General features: G+C 67.3%; 1 protein-coding gene across 1 annotated transcript in view; it reads left to right on the top strand.

Annotated features, from left to right (window-relative positions):
- Positions 1-14195, top strand: part of NOTCH3 (notch receptor 3) — a 41637-nt gene that overhangs the window by 13966 nt on the left and 13476 nt on the right. Inside the window, exons 5-20 of the mRNA XM_075902167.2 lie at positions 1481-1603; positions 1867-2100; positions 2658-2813; positions 3073-3258; positions 6810-6923; positions 7756-7869; positions 8422-8655; positions 9102-9212; positions 9506-9698; positions 10436-10581; positions 10661-10774; positions 10958-11077; positions 11155-11307; positions 11922-12150; positions 12368-12569; positions 12869-13022. Of these exons, the coding sequence (XP_075758282.1) occupies positions 1481-1603; positions 1867-2100; positions 2658-2813; positions 3073-3258; positions 6810-6923; positions 7756-7869; positions 8422-8655; positions 9102-9212; positions 9506-9698; positions 10436-10581; positions 10661-10774; positions 10958-11077; positions 11155-11307; positions 11922-12150; positions 12368-12569; positions 12869-13022 (2583 nt within the window). The remainder of the gene's footprint in view (positions 1-1480; positions 1604-1866; positions 2101-2657; positions 2814-3072; positions 3259-6809; positions 6924-7755; positions 7870-8421; positions 8656-9101; positions 9213-9505; positions 9699-10435; positions 10582-10660; positions 10775-10957; positions 11078-11154; positions 11308-11921; positions 12151-12367; positions 12570-12868; positions 13023-14195) is intronic.

Here is a 14195-nt window from a genome sequence, read left to right as displayed (position 1 = left end):
GAGCAGCCGCGACAGAGCTGGTGGGGAAGGCAGGGCAGCCCCTCCCCACCCTGGGCCAACCCCTCCCCTGTGCCCCCTTCCCAGCTCACACTGTCCCTTTCTCCCCACTCCTAAATAACGTTGCCCTTCTCGTGTAAGCTGCGGCTGTGCTCCTGCCAAACCTTGTGTCCTCTCAGCTGGCCTGGCCCTGGGAAATGGGCGGGGTACAGTCTGGTGGGCTGTGCGGGGGGGGACCAGGCCCTGTGGTCCATGTGGGCAGGTAGCGGTTCAGGGGCACTGCATGGAGGGGGGCAGCAGGCTCTGGGGTGGTGTGTGGAGAAGGGGAGCGGGCTTGGGGTCCCCATGGGTGTGTGGGGAGGGGGCTCAGGCACTGTGTGCACGGGAAGGAGGTGGGCTCGGGGGTACTGTGTGCACATGGGGGAGGGGCAGCGGGCTTGGGGGAGCTGTGCGCGTGGGGGAGGGGCAGCGGGCTTGGGGGAGCTGTGCGCGTGGGGGGGGCAGCGGGCTTGGGGGAGCTGTGCGCGTGGGGGAGGGGCAGCGGGCTTGGAGGGGCAGTGGGCTTGGGGGAGCTGTGCGCGCATGGGGGAGGGGCAGCGGGTTTGGGGGTGCTGTGTGCGCATGGGGGAGGGGCAGCAGGTTTGGGGGTGCTGTGTGCGCGTGGGGGAGGGGCAGCGGGCTTGGGGGAGCTGTGTGCGCATGGGGGAGGGGCAGCGGGCTTGGGAGTGCTGTGTGCACGTGGGGGAGGGGCAGTGGGTTTGGGGGTGCTGTGTGCGCGTGGGGAAGGGGCAGCAGGCTTGTAGGTGTTATGTGTGTGGGGGGGGAGAGGGGCAGCAGGCTTCGGGGAGCTGTGTGCGCGTGGGGGAGGGGCAGCAGGCTTCAGGGAGCTTTGTGGGAGAGGGGCAGCAAGCTTGTGGCTGCTGTGTATGTGTGGGGGAGAATCAGCAGGCTTGAGTGTGCTACGTGCGTATGGGGGAGGGGCAGCAGGCTTGGGGGTGCTGTGTGTGCGTGGGGGAGGGGCAGTGGCTTTAGAGATGCTATGTGTGTGTATGGGGGAGGGGCAGCGGGCTTGGGGGTGCTGTGTGTGTATGGGGGAGGGGCAGCGGACTTGGGGGTGCTGTGTGTGCGTGGGGGAGGGGCAGTGGCTTTAGAGATGCTATGTGTGTGTATGGGGGAGGGGCAGCGGGCTTGGGGGTGCTGTGTGTGTATGGGGGAGGGGCAGCGGACTTGGGGGTGCTGTGTGTGCGTGGGGGAGGGGCAGTGGCTTTGGAGATGCTATGTGTGTGTATGGGGGAGGGGCAGCGGACTTGGGGGTGCTGTGTGTGCGTGGGGGAGGGGCAGTGGCTTTAGAGATGCTATGTGTGTGTATGGGGGAGGGGCAGCGGGCTTCGGGGTGCTGTGTGTGTATGGGGGAGGGGCAGCGGGCTTGGGGTGTGGGCAGAGGCGCTTTCCGTGCTGACTGGGCCGTGCTCTCGTCCTGCAGGCTTCGAAGGCCAGAACTGTGAGATCAACATCGATGACTGCCCGGGCCACAAGTGTCTGAATGGGGGCACCTGTGTGGATGGGGTCAACACCTACAACTGCCAGTGCCCGCCCGAGTGGACAGGTACCACCCCACGCCCTGTTCGGCTGCAGGAGCTAACCCCCGCTGCCCACCACCCGCAGCGCAGCCTCAGAGCCAGCAGGGACTGTGTCTCGCCCCCCAGGGCTGCCCTGGGACCCTGAATGTGACCTGGGCCCTTTCCCCTCTAGGGGCGCTGGCTCCGAACCAGCCCCAGAGCAGGGCTCTGGCTAGCTGTTGGGGTGGGAATGGGGCCTTTCCCCTCTAGGGGCGCTGGCTGGCCCAGGCTAAGCCCCCGTCTCCCGCAGGCCAGTTCTGCACGGAGGACGTGGATGAATGCCAGCTGCAGCCGAATGCCTGCCACAATGGGGGCACCTGCTTCAACACCAACGGCGGGCACACCTGCGTGTGCGTCAACGGCTGGACGGGCGAGAGCTGCAGCGAAAACATCGACGACTGTGCCACGGCCGTCTGCTTCAATGGGGCCACCTGCCACGACCGTGTGGCCTCCTTCTACTGCGCCTGCCCCATGGGCAAGACAGGTGGGAGGCAGAGGGTCCGGCCGGCTCGGCCCAGTTGCGGAGCTCCTAGCACCTCTCATCTCAGGATTTGGGATTCTCCCCCCCATGCCTTGACCGTCTGTGGGGGGCGTAGGGGCTGGCCAAGGAGATGGGAAGTGCTAGGTGGGGCCCAAAGGGATAGGGGCTGGCTGAGTGGGGGTGAGGAGTGGAAGAGGGTGGGAGGGTCTGAGGCTGGCTTGGGGGGTGTTGGCGGGTGTATGCAGTGGACACGGGCTGGCTGGCAGGGGGTTTGGTGTGGGGGGGATGGGGCTGGCTGGGGGTGGTGACTGGGGGCCAGCTGCTGGGGGCGGGGGTTCCTGTGTGGGGGACTAGGATGGCTGGGGGTGAGGCCTAGGGCTGGCTGCTGGTGGTGGGGATGGCTTGGTGTGTGCAGGTGAGAGGAAGGATGGGAGGCATTACCCCAGCCTGACAAGACGGGGCTGGCCCTCTGCTCCCTGAGGACCAGGTTAGCTGGGCTCCTGTAGGGTGGCTGCCCCACTCTTGCCCACATCCCCTCTCCCCCTTCATCCCTCCGCCAGGTCTCCTGTGCCACCTGGACGATGCCTGCGTCAGCAACCCCTGCCACGAGGACGCCATCTGCGACACCAACCCCGTGAATGGCCGGGCCATCTGCACCTGCCCCCCAGGCTTCACTGGGGGGGCCTGTGACCAGGATGTGGACGAGTGCTCTATCGGTGAGGGAGGCCCTATGCTGGGGCACAGGATGTGGGGGAGCAGGGGCCTGGACCATTGCTCAGTGATGGAGTTGGGGTGGGGCGATTGGGCCAGGATGGTGTGGCAGTGACTGGGAGCTGGGGCCGGGCCGGGGAGGGGGCTGCGGGTCTGGGGGCCTGGCCCTTTGCTAAGCAGTGGGGCCTGGCTGGGACCGGCATGAGGCCGGGTTTGCGGGGGCTGGGCCTTGCCCCGGCTCTGACTTGGCCACATCCACTGCAGGTGCCAACCCGTGCGAGCACTTTGGCCGCTGTGTGAACACACAGGGCTCCTTCCAGTGCCAGTGCGGGCGCGGCTACACGGGTCCCCGCTGCGAGACCGACATCAACGAGTGCCTGTCCATGCCCTGCCAGAACGACGCCACCTGCCTCGACCGCATCGGCGAGTTCACCTGCATCTGCATGGCGGGTGAGTGCCCCGGGCCCGCTCCTGCACCTCCCGCCAGGCGCCCAGCTGGGCCTTCCCCAGAGCTGCTGAACTGCAGCCCGTGTGTGCGAGGGTCGGGGCCCCATCTCGAGGGGAGACCAGCCCCTCCGCCACAGACATCCCGGGACTCCGAGTGCCAGATGGCCCGGGGACAGGGTCACTTCTCCCCCAAGACACCAAGTGCTGGGGGAGCTAGGACCCCTGGCTTCTCGGCCCCGCTCGGGGCAGTGAGCGTTGTCCTCTCATAGCAAGGGGTGACTCTTCCCCCCTCCCCCGCCCTCCAGGGCAGCTGCAGAGCGTCATCGAACCCCCCACAGTGAATTGGTTGGGACTCAGCCAGGGTGGGTATGTAGAGCCCTATCCCAGCTGGCTGTAGCCAACTCCCTTGCCAGATGGGCACTGGGTCCGCTCTGTGCCAGGGCTCCCCATGGGCAGACCCTGACTGGGCTTGCTTTGCTTTCCTGCCCAGAGCTGGGAATCCTGGCTCAGCTTGGCTCCCCAGGAGCTGAGGACTGTTGGGGAAATCCAGGCAGCTGGGGTGAGGAGGAGGGTCCCCTCCCTTGGCAGTTGGATGGCAGGGTCCTGGGGCTGGGGCCTGGCAGGGAAGGCTGCAGTGCTAAACTGGAATGAAGGATCTGCCAGGGCTCAAGCATAACACATGCAGCAAGCCCAGAGCTGCCGGGGCCCGTGAGGTGCCAGTGAGGTGCTGAGCCCAGAGCTGCCGGGGCCCGTGAGGTGCCCGTGAGGTGCTGGGGCCCGTCAGGTTCCAGTGAGGTGCCCGTAAGGTGCCGGTGTCCGTGAGGTGCTGGGGCCCGTGAGGTGCCCGTGAGGTGCCGGGGGCCCGTGAGGTGCCGGGGCCCGTGAGGTGCCCGTGAGGTGCCGGGGCCCGTGAGGGGCCCGTGAGGTGCCGGGGCCCGTGAGGTGCCGGGGCCCGTGAGGTGCCGGTGCCCGTGAGGTGCTGGGGCCCGTGAGGTGCCCGTGAGGTGCTGGGACCCGTGAGGTGCCCGTGAGGTGCTGGGGCCCGTCAGGTTCCAGTGAGGTGCCCGTAAGGTGCCGGTGTCCGTGAGGTGCTGGGGCCCGTGAGGTGCCCGTGAGGTGCCGGGGCCCGTGAGGTGCCCGTGAGGTGCCGGTGCCCGTGAGGTGCCGGGGCCCATGAGGTGCCGGTGCCCGTGAGGTGCCGGTGCCCGTGAGGTGCCGGGGCCCATGAGGTGCCGGTGTCCGTGAGGTGCTGGGGCCCGTGAGGTGCCGGTGCCCGTGAGGTGCCGGGGCCCGTGAGGTGCCCGTGAGGTGCCGGTGCCCGTGAGGTGCCGGGGCCCATGAGGTGCCCGTGAGGTGCCGGTGCCCGTGAGGTGCTGGGGCCCGTGAGGTGCCCGTGAGGTGCTGGGACCCGTGAGGTGCCCGTGAGGTGCTGGGGCCCGTGAGGTGCTGGGGCCCGTGAGGTACTGGTGCCCGTGAGGTGCCTGTGAGGTGCTGGGGCCCGTGAGGTGCCCATGAGGTGCCGGTGCCAGTGAAGTGCTGGGGCCCGTGAGGTGCCCATGAGGTGCTGGTGCCCGTGAGGTGCTGGGGCCCGTGAGGTGCCCATGAGGTGCTGGGGCCCGTGAGGTGCCCATGAGGTGCTGGGGCCCGTGAGGTGCCAGTGAGGTGCTGGGGCCCGTGAGGTGCCCGTGAGGTGCCGGTGCCCGTGAGGTGCTGGGGCCCGTGAGGTGCCCGTGAGGTGCTAGGGCCCGTGAGGTGCTCGTGAGGTGCCGGTGCCCGTGAGGTGCCGGTGCCCGTGAGGTGCCCATGAGGTGCCGGTGCCCGTGAGGTGCCAGTGCCAGTGAGGTGCCCGTGAGGTGCCTGTGAGGTGCCAGTGCCAGTGAGGTGCCCGTGAGGTGCCTGTGAGGTGCCAGTGCCAGTGAGGTGCCCGTGAGGTGCCCGTGAGGTGCCGGTGCCCATGAGGTGCTGGTGCCCGTGAGGTGCCGGTGAGGTGCCCGTGAGGTGCTGGTGCCCGTGAGGTGCTGGTGCCCGTGAGGTGCCGGTGCCAGTGAGGTGCCGGGGCCGGGCTCAAGTTAGGCACTGGCAGACGGGCTGTTGAGCTGGCTCCTCCGCCGAGGTGCTGGTGGGACGGGGCGCGAAGCCGCAGCCAGACGGTGGGAGCGCGGGGCTGTGCGTGGAATACTAATAGGGCAGGGAGCGGGGGAGGCCTGTGCAGGGCTGGGCTGCTCCTTTTTGTCTCCCTGCCACCCCCTGTGGGGAGGAATCGTCCGTTAATTTCAGCCATTTGTGAGGCCAGAGTGGGGGAGGGGCAGTGCCGGCACTGCGCTCGCTGGGCGCTCGGCCTTCTCCCCCAGCCCAGCCCCCGGGTGCCACACTGGTGCCTGGGCGTCCCAGTGGGATGGGTGGATATGCCCCTTGGGGAGCAAGAGGAGGCAGGAGCCACAGAGCCTCTGCCCCAATGCCTGCACTAGTGGTGTGGGGATGGGGGAATGGCACAAAACAAGGCCACAGATACTGCCTGGCCGCGCCCGGGCCACGCATGGCGCTCAGCTCGGAGCATGGGACGAATCGGCGCTTCCCCAGCTCTGGGAAGGGCCCAGGGCCCTGGGAGTCGGAACTTCTGAGTTCTAGCCCCAGCTCTGGAGGGGTGCGGGGCCTAGTGGGTAGAGCAGGAGGCCTGGGGAGCAGGACTCCGGGATTCTGTCTCCCCAGCTCTGCCACTGACTGGCCTGGGCACTTGGGCGAATGTTTCACCTCCATGAAATGCCCTGCCTGTGCTTGAGCCCGGGAGTCCCGCCGATCCAGGCAGTGTTGTAGGGGGCCCTCGTGGGCACTGGGGCTCCTGCCAGGCTGTGGCTGGAGGCTGCTGGGTTCTGCCTAGATCTGTGGGTCCAGGGGCTTGGGGATGTATGGGCAGTGGAGGCTCCCAGACTTTCCTGTGGGGGACAGGAGCTCTCGATGCTTTGTGTTTCTGACCCCTTCCCTTCCCCCCCCAGCCAGCTGCAGGAGGAGCCACGCCCTCTTGCCCCACAGGAGCCGGTCCATGGGGTGGAGGGGTCCATGGAAATGGGACTGCAGGGGAGAGGGCAGGGCTAGTTCTGCTCTCTGCAGCCTGGGCACCCCTGCTCCCCACTCAGCTGCTTCTCCAGCACCTGTCAGCTGCTGTCCCGCACCCCTGGGGCTGAGAGCTCCTGTGCCGCGGCCCCGAGCTGTGTGTCCACCCCCCACGTCAGCGGATCTCACTTCCCTGGGACTGCCCCCCGCAGGCCCTGTGCCCCATGGTGCAGCCCTGACCCAACACTGGCTGCTGCTTCCCCAGCACTGTCCTCTGCGGAGCCTGTGACCTCCTCACAGAACTGCCCTGCCCCCCTGTTGCCTGCCACTTCCTCGCCTCCCTGGCCCCATGGCTCTGCCCTGCCCCACAGAGCCTGCCACCCCGGCCCCATGGCTCTGCCCTGCCCCACAGAGCCTGCCATGTCCCTGCCTCCTCTGCCCCATGTGTGGCCTGCCCCCCACCCCTGCCCGTTTCTAACGCCGTCTCTGGGTTCTGGCGGCAGGGTTCAGCGGCACGTTCTGCGAAATCAATGTGGACGAGTGCGAGAGCAACCCCTGTGTGAACGGCGGGGTCTGCCGGGACGGGGTCAACGGCTTCACCTGCACCTGCCCCTCCGGTGAGTCTGGCTCCCCCCGGGGCGTGGGGCTGGCGGGCAGGCACCGAGCCCCCAGCCCACGCTGGGCCATGGAAAAACATGGGGCCCAGCAGTGGGCAGCACTCTGGGGAAGTGTCCCTCCATGCACCCTGTGGGGCTGATGGACAGCCAGGTTGTGGCTCTCCCTGTTCTCCTGGGGCTGCCTGCCCTGGCTGGCACACAGCCCCCGAGCCCACTTTACGTGTGGGGGAGGGGAGCAGGCCCAGTGAGGAGCCTGTGCCATGAGCCTGCACAGCATCTGCCTTTGGGGCAGGATGGTGCCCAGCTCGCTCACAGCCAGCCCCACCACTGGAGCCCTGCCCCACACCTAGGCTCTGCGTTCCCCCAGCCCCCGTTCCAGTCCCACTCCCTGACCCTGCCCCATTCCCAACTCCTGCCCCCCAACCCTGGCCTGGGGCTTTGCCTGGAGCTGCTCCAAGCTGCACTCCCCAGAAAGGCAGGCAACAGGGCACCCCCTGGCTCCTCAGTGTGAGCTGCCCCTCACCTCAGCGGTGCCCCCCCAATACAGAATGGGCTGCTCCCCCAGCCCTGGCCTGGCCAAGGTTTCCTTGCTCTGCCCGACATCTGTGTCCCGCGATGCTCCAGCCAGCGCTCCCTTGAGCTGCCGTGCAGCTGGCCCGCCCCAGGACAGGCGGGGGGGGGGGCCCTCTCCAGCCTGGGAGCCTGACCCACCCAGACCCCAGCTCTGGCTCTGCTCGCAGCCAGCCAGCGTGGGGCTTGGCCGGGGCAGCATCAGCTCAGGGAGGAGCATCCCCCCTGCACACGTCCAAGCCCCTTGCCTTCCTGTGCCCAGGCTTCTCGGGTTCCATGTGCCAGATCGACATTGACGAGTGCGCCAGCACGCCCTGCCAGAACGGCGCCAAGTGCGTGGACCGGCCCAATGCCTACGAGTGCCGCTGCACGGAGGGTGAGTGTGGGCTGCTGTGAGACCCGGCGCCCCAGAACCGTTGCATGGGCTGGGCAGCTCGTACCCCAGGGCCACAGTCGCTCCTGCCATCAGCAGGGGGCAGTGGTGCCCCTCCCCCAGACATGGCCAAGACCCCCCAGCAGACTGGGGCAGGTGCTGCCACGGGGGGACGGGGTGTGTCGGTATCAAGCAGAGGGGGTGAGGTGCCAATACTGGGACCCTCCTGCCAGTCACACTCTAGGGGGGTGCCCCTTGCCCCATCAGAGCTGGAGGCTGGCGGCCCAGGGCTGGTGATGGGTGGGGCTGGTTGCCTGTGACTGGGCTGCACCCAATGGGGCTGTGCCTCTTGTCAAGGGGAGGGTGTGAATCCAGGGCGGCTCTGCAGCCCAGGGCCCTCCGCGGCTGGAGGTGGGACAAGCAGGGAGCTGCCGGAGTCTGTCCCAGGTGGGGGGGTGGGCGCTACCTACGTAGGCGCTGGGCCACCCCAGTGTCACTTGGCCCTGGCCCCCTGCCCCCTGCCAGGCTGTGATCCAAGCGCCCTGCTCCCCCCAGGCTTTGAGGGCTCGCTGTGCGAGAAGAACATCGATGACTGCTCGCCCGACCCCTGCCACCACGGCACCTGCCTGGACGGCATCGCCAGCTTCACCTGCTCCTGCGCCGCCGGCTACACCGGCTACCGCTGCGAGAACCAGCTCAACGAGTGCCACAGCAGCCCCTGCCAGCACGGCGGCAAGTGCATCGACCGCATCAACAAGTACCAGTGCAACTGCCTGCCTGGCACCTCAGGTGGGGCAGGGCCGGGGCTGTCCCATGGGCCTCCCCACTCCACTCCCAGGGGCTGGTGTCCTACCCTGTGGCCCCAGCCCACTCCACCCCACACACACAGTGTTCCCTCCCTACCATGTGCCTGTGCTTCTCCCCTCACTGTCCACCCCAGGCCATGGCCCCGCCCCACCTCCTTGAGTCTCCTGGCTTCCCTTAGCCATGCTCTACCCTTGCCTGAGAGACACCACCTCCCCCCAGTCCCAGAGCACATCCGCTGCCCTCGGTTTCCCTTGCTCCCCCTGCCTGGTGCTAGGGCACGTGCTGCACCCCCCCCCCCCACCCCCCGGATACATTATCCCTCCCCAGCTCCTGCTCCCCCAGCCCACACGCCCTGCTCTGGCCAGGCCATGGGGGTGAGGGCTCCTGGGTGGCGGCTGGCCAGGGCCTAAGGTGGCTTCTCTCCCCAGGCGTGAACTGTGAGGTGAACTTTGACGACTGTGCCAGTAACCCCTGTGACTACGGCGTCTGCCGCGACGGCATCAACCGCTACGACTGCATCTGCAAGCCCGGCTTCACGGGTGTGCACGGGGGTCTGTTTGGGGGTGGCCATGGGGCTTTGTTGGGGTGGGGCCTAGCTCTGTGGGGGTGGCTGGGGCAGGCAGGGGCAGGGCTCTGTGCCCTCCTGTTTTCTCCCCCGAGCTCTGCTTGAGCAAGCGGGGTCCTAGGGACAGGGTCCTTGGTGTTGGCGGGCTGGGCAGGTGGGGGCCTGGCTCTGTGGGGGGGCAGGGGAGGAAGAGGCCCTGTCTGGCCCATGGGGAGCGGGGGGGCTTGGCCGTTGGTGGTCCCTGTGCCAAGCCAGCCTGTGTCTCAGGGCCCCTGTGCAACGTGGAGATCAACGAGTGCGCGTCCAGCCCCTGCCAGAACGGCGGCACCTGCGTGGACGGCGAGAACGGCTTCACCTGCCTCTGCCCCGAGGGCTTCCACGACCCCCACTGCTACTCCGAGGTGGACGAGTGCAGCAGCAGCCCCTGCGTGCACGGCGCCTGCCGTGACGACATCAATGGGTGAGAGAGCCCTGCCCTGCTCCGTGCCCGCCCACCCCGGGGCAGCCCTGCCCCCACCCACCTGCCCTGCCCGCGCCCGCCTGCCCTGCCCTGCTCTGTGCCCAACCACCCCGGGGCAGCCCTGCCCCCACCCACCTGCCCTGCCCCCGCCCACCTGCCCTGCCCTGCTCCGTGCCCACCCACCCCGGGGCAGCCCTGCCCTCACCCACCTGCCCTGCCCCTTCCCACCTGCCCTGCCCTGCTCCGTGCCCACCCACCCCGGGGCAGCCCTGCCCTCACCCACCTGCCCTGCCCACGCCCGCCTGCCCTGCCCACGCCCGCCTGCCCTGCCCTGCGCCCAACCACCCCGGGGCAGCCCTGCCCTCACCCACCTGCCCTGCCCCCACCCGCCCACCTTGTCCCCACTTGCCAGCCTTGTCCCAACCTGCTTGCTCGGCTCTGTGCCCACCCACCCTGGGGCAGCGCTATGCCTGCCAGCCCTGTCCCCACCCACCTGTCCTGCTCTGTGCCCGTTTGCCCTGGGGGCAGCGTTCTGCCCACCTGAGCTGCCCTGCCCTGCCCGCCCCGCCGCAGGGCAGCGCTGTCCACCCTGGGGGCTGTGCTGCACCTGCCCACCCGGCCCCTCTTGGGCACAGCACTGCGCCCTTCCAGGACACGGGCCCACCCAACGCTCACTGGGGACCCAGTTCCCGGGCAGCCCGGGGGCAGGACCTGCGTTGATGCCCCCTCCCCTGCAGGTACAAATGCGAGTGTGAGCCGGGCTGGGCCGGCACCAACTGCGACCTGAACAAGAATGAGTGTGAGTCCAACCCCTGCCAGTTCGGGGGCACCTGCACCGACTACGTCAATGGCTACCGCTGCAAGTGCAAGGAGGGCTTCCAGGGTACGTCCCCCTCCCCCTCCCCCGCCGCCCTGCCCCCAACCTGCCCCTCCTCCCCCCACTCATCTCCATCTCCCCCCAGGCACCTACTGCCAGACAAATATCAACGACTGCCTCTCCAGCCCCTGCCTCAACAAGGGCACCTGCATCGACGGCATCGCCAGCTACACCTGCCTCTGTGACCTGCCCTACACAGGTGCTGGGGCCGAGCCGGGCGCCTGGGCCGGGGGTAGGGCTGGGCCTGGCAGAATGAGGTGGGGGGGGGTCCCTGTGGTGGAGAGTGGGCGGGGGCAGGGCAATTCCTATGTTGGTCCTGGGGGGCCCTGCTGACTCTGGTTGGGGCTTGGAGCTGCTCTCACCATCGCCCCCTTGCCTGCAGGCCGCAACTGCGAGAACGTGCTGACGCCCTGTTCCCCTAACCCCTGTGCCAATGGGGGGGTCTGCGACCACACGCCTGACTACGAGGGCTTCTCCTGCAGCTGTCCCCCAGGCTGGCAAGGTACCGGCCCCTCCTCACGCCCGCCCCGCCCTGCCCGCCCTGCCCGCGCTGACCTGTTCTCTTTGCTGCCACGCCAGGTCAGAGGTGCCACGTGGACGTGAACGAGTGTGACCGGAGCCCCTGCCGGAACCGGGGCACCTGCACCAACCTGCATGGCGGGTACAGCTGTGCCTGCCGCCCGGGGTACACGGGCCCCGCCTGTGAGACAGACATCGACGACTGCTTCCCCAGTGAGTGGGGGCAGGGTCCCGCGCGCTCGGCCCAGCCCCGCCAGCAGGGGCCTGTCGGGGACGCTCTCCTCACGGCAGCGCTGCTCCGGTGCCTAGCGTGGGGCTGTGGCGTGGGGGGGCTCTCGCAGGCGCTCTTCATTGGACGTTTCCCACCACGTCCTTGCTGTCCCTGTCACCCGGCCGTTCCCCACTGGCGGCTCAGGCTGTCCTGTCCTGGGCAGACCCTTACCGAGGGCTCCCGCAGGACCCGCCTACCCTGCTCATGCAGATTCTCCTTCCCCTCCCCCCTGGCTGGGGGCTGGGGGCCAGCAGCTGCTCCCTCCCGAGGGGCCTGGCTGAGCGAGTGGGGAAGGGCTGTGGGAATGGCAGGGGTGGGGAGGTGACTGTCTCCCTGCGCATGCCTGCCTGAATGCTGGGGGGGGGGGTGGTGTTCCCAGTGCGGTGTCCTGGCTGGAGGCCCTGGAGTGGCCACGTACCCCAGACCCCTGTGACCCTCCCATGTGCCTGCCTGAATGCTGGGGGGAGGGGTGTTCCCAGTGCGGTGTCCTGGCTGGAGGCCCTGGAGTGGCCACGTACCCCAGGCCCCTGTGACCCTCCCATGTGCCTGCCCACAGACCCCTGCCTGAACGGTGGCTCCTGCCAGGACGGCATCAGTTCCTTCTTGTGTACCTGCCTGCCGGGCTTCACAGGCCCGCGCTGCGCCAGCGAGGCCAACGAGTGCCTGAGCAGCCCCTGCCGCAACGGCGCCACCTGCACCGACTACGTCAACAGCTTCACCTGCACCTGCGCGCCGGGCTGGGCCGGCCTGCACTGTGAGCACAACGTGCAGGACTGCACCGACAGGTGAGCCCCTGGCCCCGCTGCCGGGACCCCGTCTGCAAGGCTTGTCAGGGAGCCTAGCGCCTGGGGCTCCGGGCACCAGCTTCCCGCAGTGCCCAGCCTAGGAGAGCCGTGGGGACCCTGGCAGAGGGTGTAGCGTGGGGAGCAGCAGGGGAGGGCGGTGGAAGAGGGAGCAGGGAAGCAAAACAGGGCATCGAGCTAATTGCCTGCATCCCTGCAGCTCCTGCTTCAACGGCGGCACCTGCCTCGACGGGGTGAACTCCTACACGTGCCACTGCCGTGCTGGCTTCACGGGCACCCACTGCCAGCATGAGATCGATGAGTGCCAGTCCCAGCCCTGCCTCAATGGGGGCATCTGCCTGGACGGTGTGGAGTCCTACCGCTGCACCTGCCCTCACGGCTACACGGGCGCCCAGTGCCAGGTGCGTCCTGCGCAGGGCGGTGGAGAAGGGGAACGTGAGCCCTGGCACCGTGGGGGATCCTCCAGGATTCTGTATTGGCAGGGGCGGGGGACCTGGCATGGGGGCTGGGGACGTGGAAATGCATTTCCCCCCGCTGGGCACCTGCCTCCCTGTTGAAACAGCCCAGTGCATTGTGGGGAATCCAACGCCCTGTTTCCTTGGAGGGTGGTGCCAGACATCAGTGGCAGAGCCCAGCCTGTGCTGTCTCCCTGGGTTGTGCCCCTCCAGAACCCAGTCCCCTAACTTGCCCTCCCTTGCAGACCCTGATAGACTGGTGCCGGCGCTCGCCCTGCCAGAACGGGGGCCGCTGCGAGCAGATGGGCACAGCCCTGACCTGCGAGTGCCCAGGGGGCTGGACCGGTCGTTACTGCGACATCCCCAACGTCTCCTGCGAGGTGGTGGCATCTCACCAAGGTGAGGGCTTCCCTGGAGCTGGGGGGCACCCCTGGGCTGGGCCGACTCCCACCGGGCCTGGGCTGGGCGGGGTCTGTCCCTGGCAGTAGCTGCCCTTGGCCAGGGGTCCGGGTCGCCAGTGTCCTTGAGAGGTGGGGGAGGTGGGAGGCCATTGGTGGAGTGTCAGCTCAAGCCTAGCCTGGGCTCTGCTGTCCTGGCCTCGTCCTCAGCAACGCTCTTGGTACCCCAGCCTGTGAGAGCAGGGTAGGCTGGGAGTCAGGACGCCTGGTTCTGTCCCAGCTGTGAGACAGGAGTGGGGCCTAGAGTTAGAGCCGGGGCGGCCTGGCAGCCCCCTTCCTCATCTTGGGGCTGTGGGGAATCTCTCTCCCCTTTGGGCCATGGGTTCCCCTGTCAGCTGTGCTGGGGCCAGGGTGGATTGACTTAATCAAGTTACCAAAAAGCAAAGACTGACTGTGCTTAAAGTGCACTTCATTCTGGAGTAAGCCCCATTGACTTATGGCATCACCATTATAGTCTCTGTCCTTGCTGTTCCAAAATCAGGGGTATGTGTAAAGCCACATAAAATAAGTCCATGACACTCAGTGGCAACTGGCAAGGCTATTCTCTTGCTTCAGTGCTCTGGGCCGTATTCTTGGATGGTAGGTTCTGAACCTAGCTAATGAATGAAACAGGCCATAAGGATTAGCTAAGCGATGCTTCTTATTTTTCCACAACATCTAGGACAGCAAACAGCTGGGGAGTTCACTTGTCAGCTCACAGAGAGTCCTGGGGAAGGATGCATTGCCCAGTAAATGATTTCAGTTACTAAGCAATTGATCCACTCGGCCGTATCCACATCTTCATCCACGGCATTGTCTCCCACTGAGCAGTTTTCCTTGTGCTGTTTCATTCTTGCAGCTAGGCCCTGCATCTTCACACTTGACACATTTTCCTTTTTTACCCAGGGAACAAATTCCTTCCAAATATTCCCAGACAGGGTCTCTCTACTGCCCAGAAGCCAGGACAGTTTTTCTTGGCAAGGGGGGGGAATGTAGGAAGCTGTGTGTGCTGAACAGTCTCTTCCCTTTTCCTTTCCCGTCCCCTCCAATGTTTCTGTCTGTGCTGCCTCTGCCCTTTCCTGCATCTTGTCTGTCTTTAGACCAGGAGTTAACTCGCTCTGCCATGCTTGGCCCT

This window comes from Pelodiscus sinensis, chromosome 31, assembly GCF_052426305.1.
Source record: "Pelodiscus sinensis isolate ZL-2025 chromosome 31, ASM5242630v1, whole genome shotgun sequence".
NCBI classification, from domain to species: Eukaryota; Metazoa; Chordata; order Testudines; family Trionychidae; genus Pelodiscus; species Pelodiscus sinensis.
The sequence above is the reverse complement of the archived record's forward strand: the minus strand, read 5'-3'. Positions and strand labels throughout refer to the sequence as shown.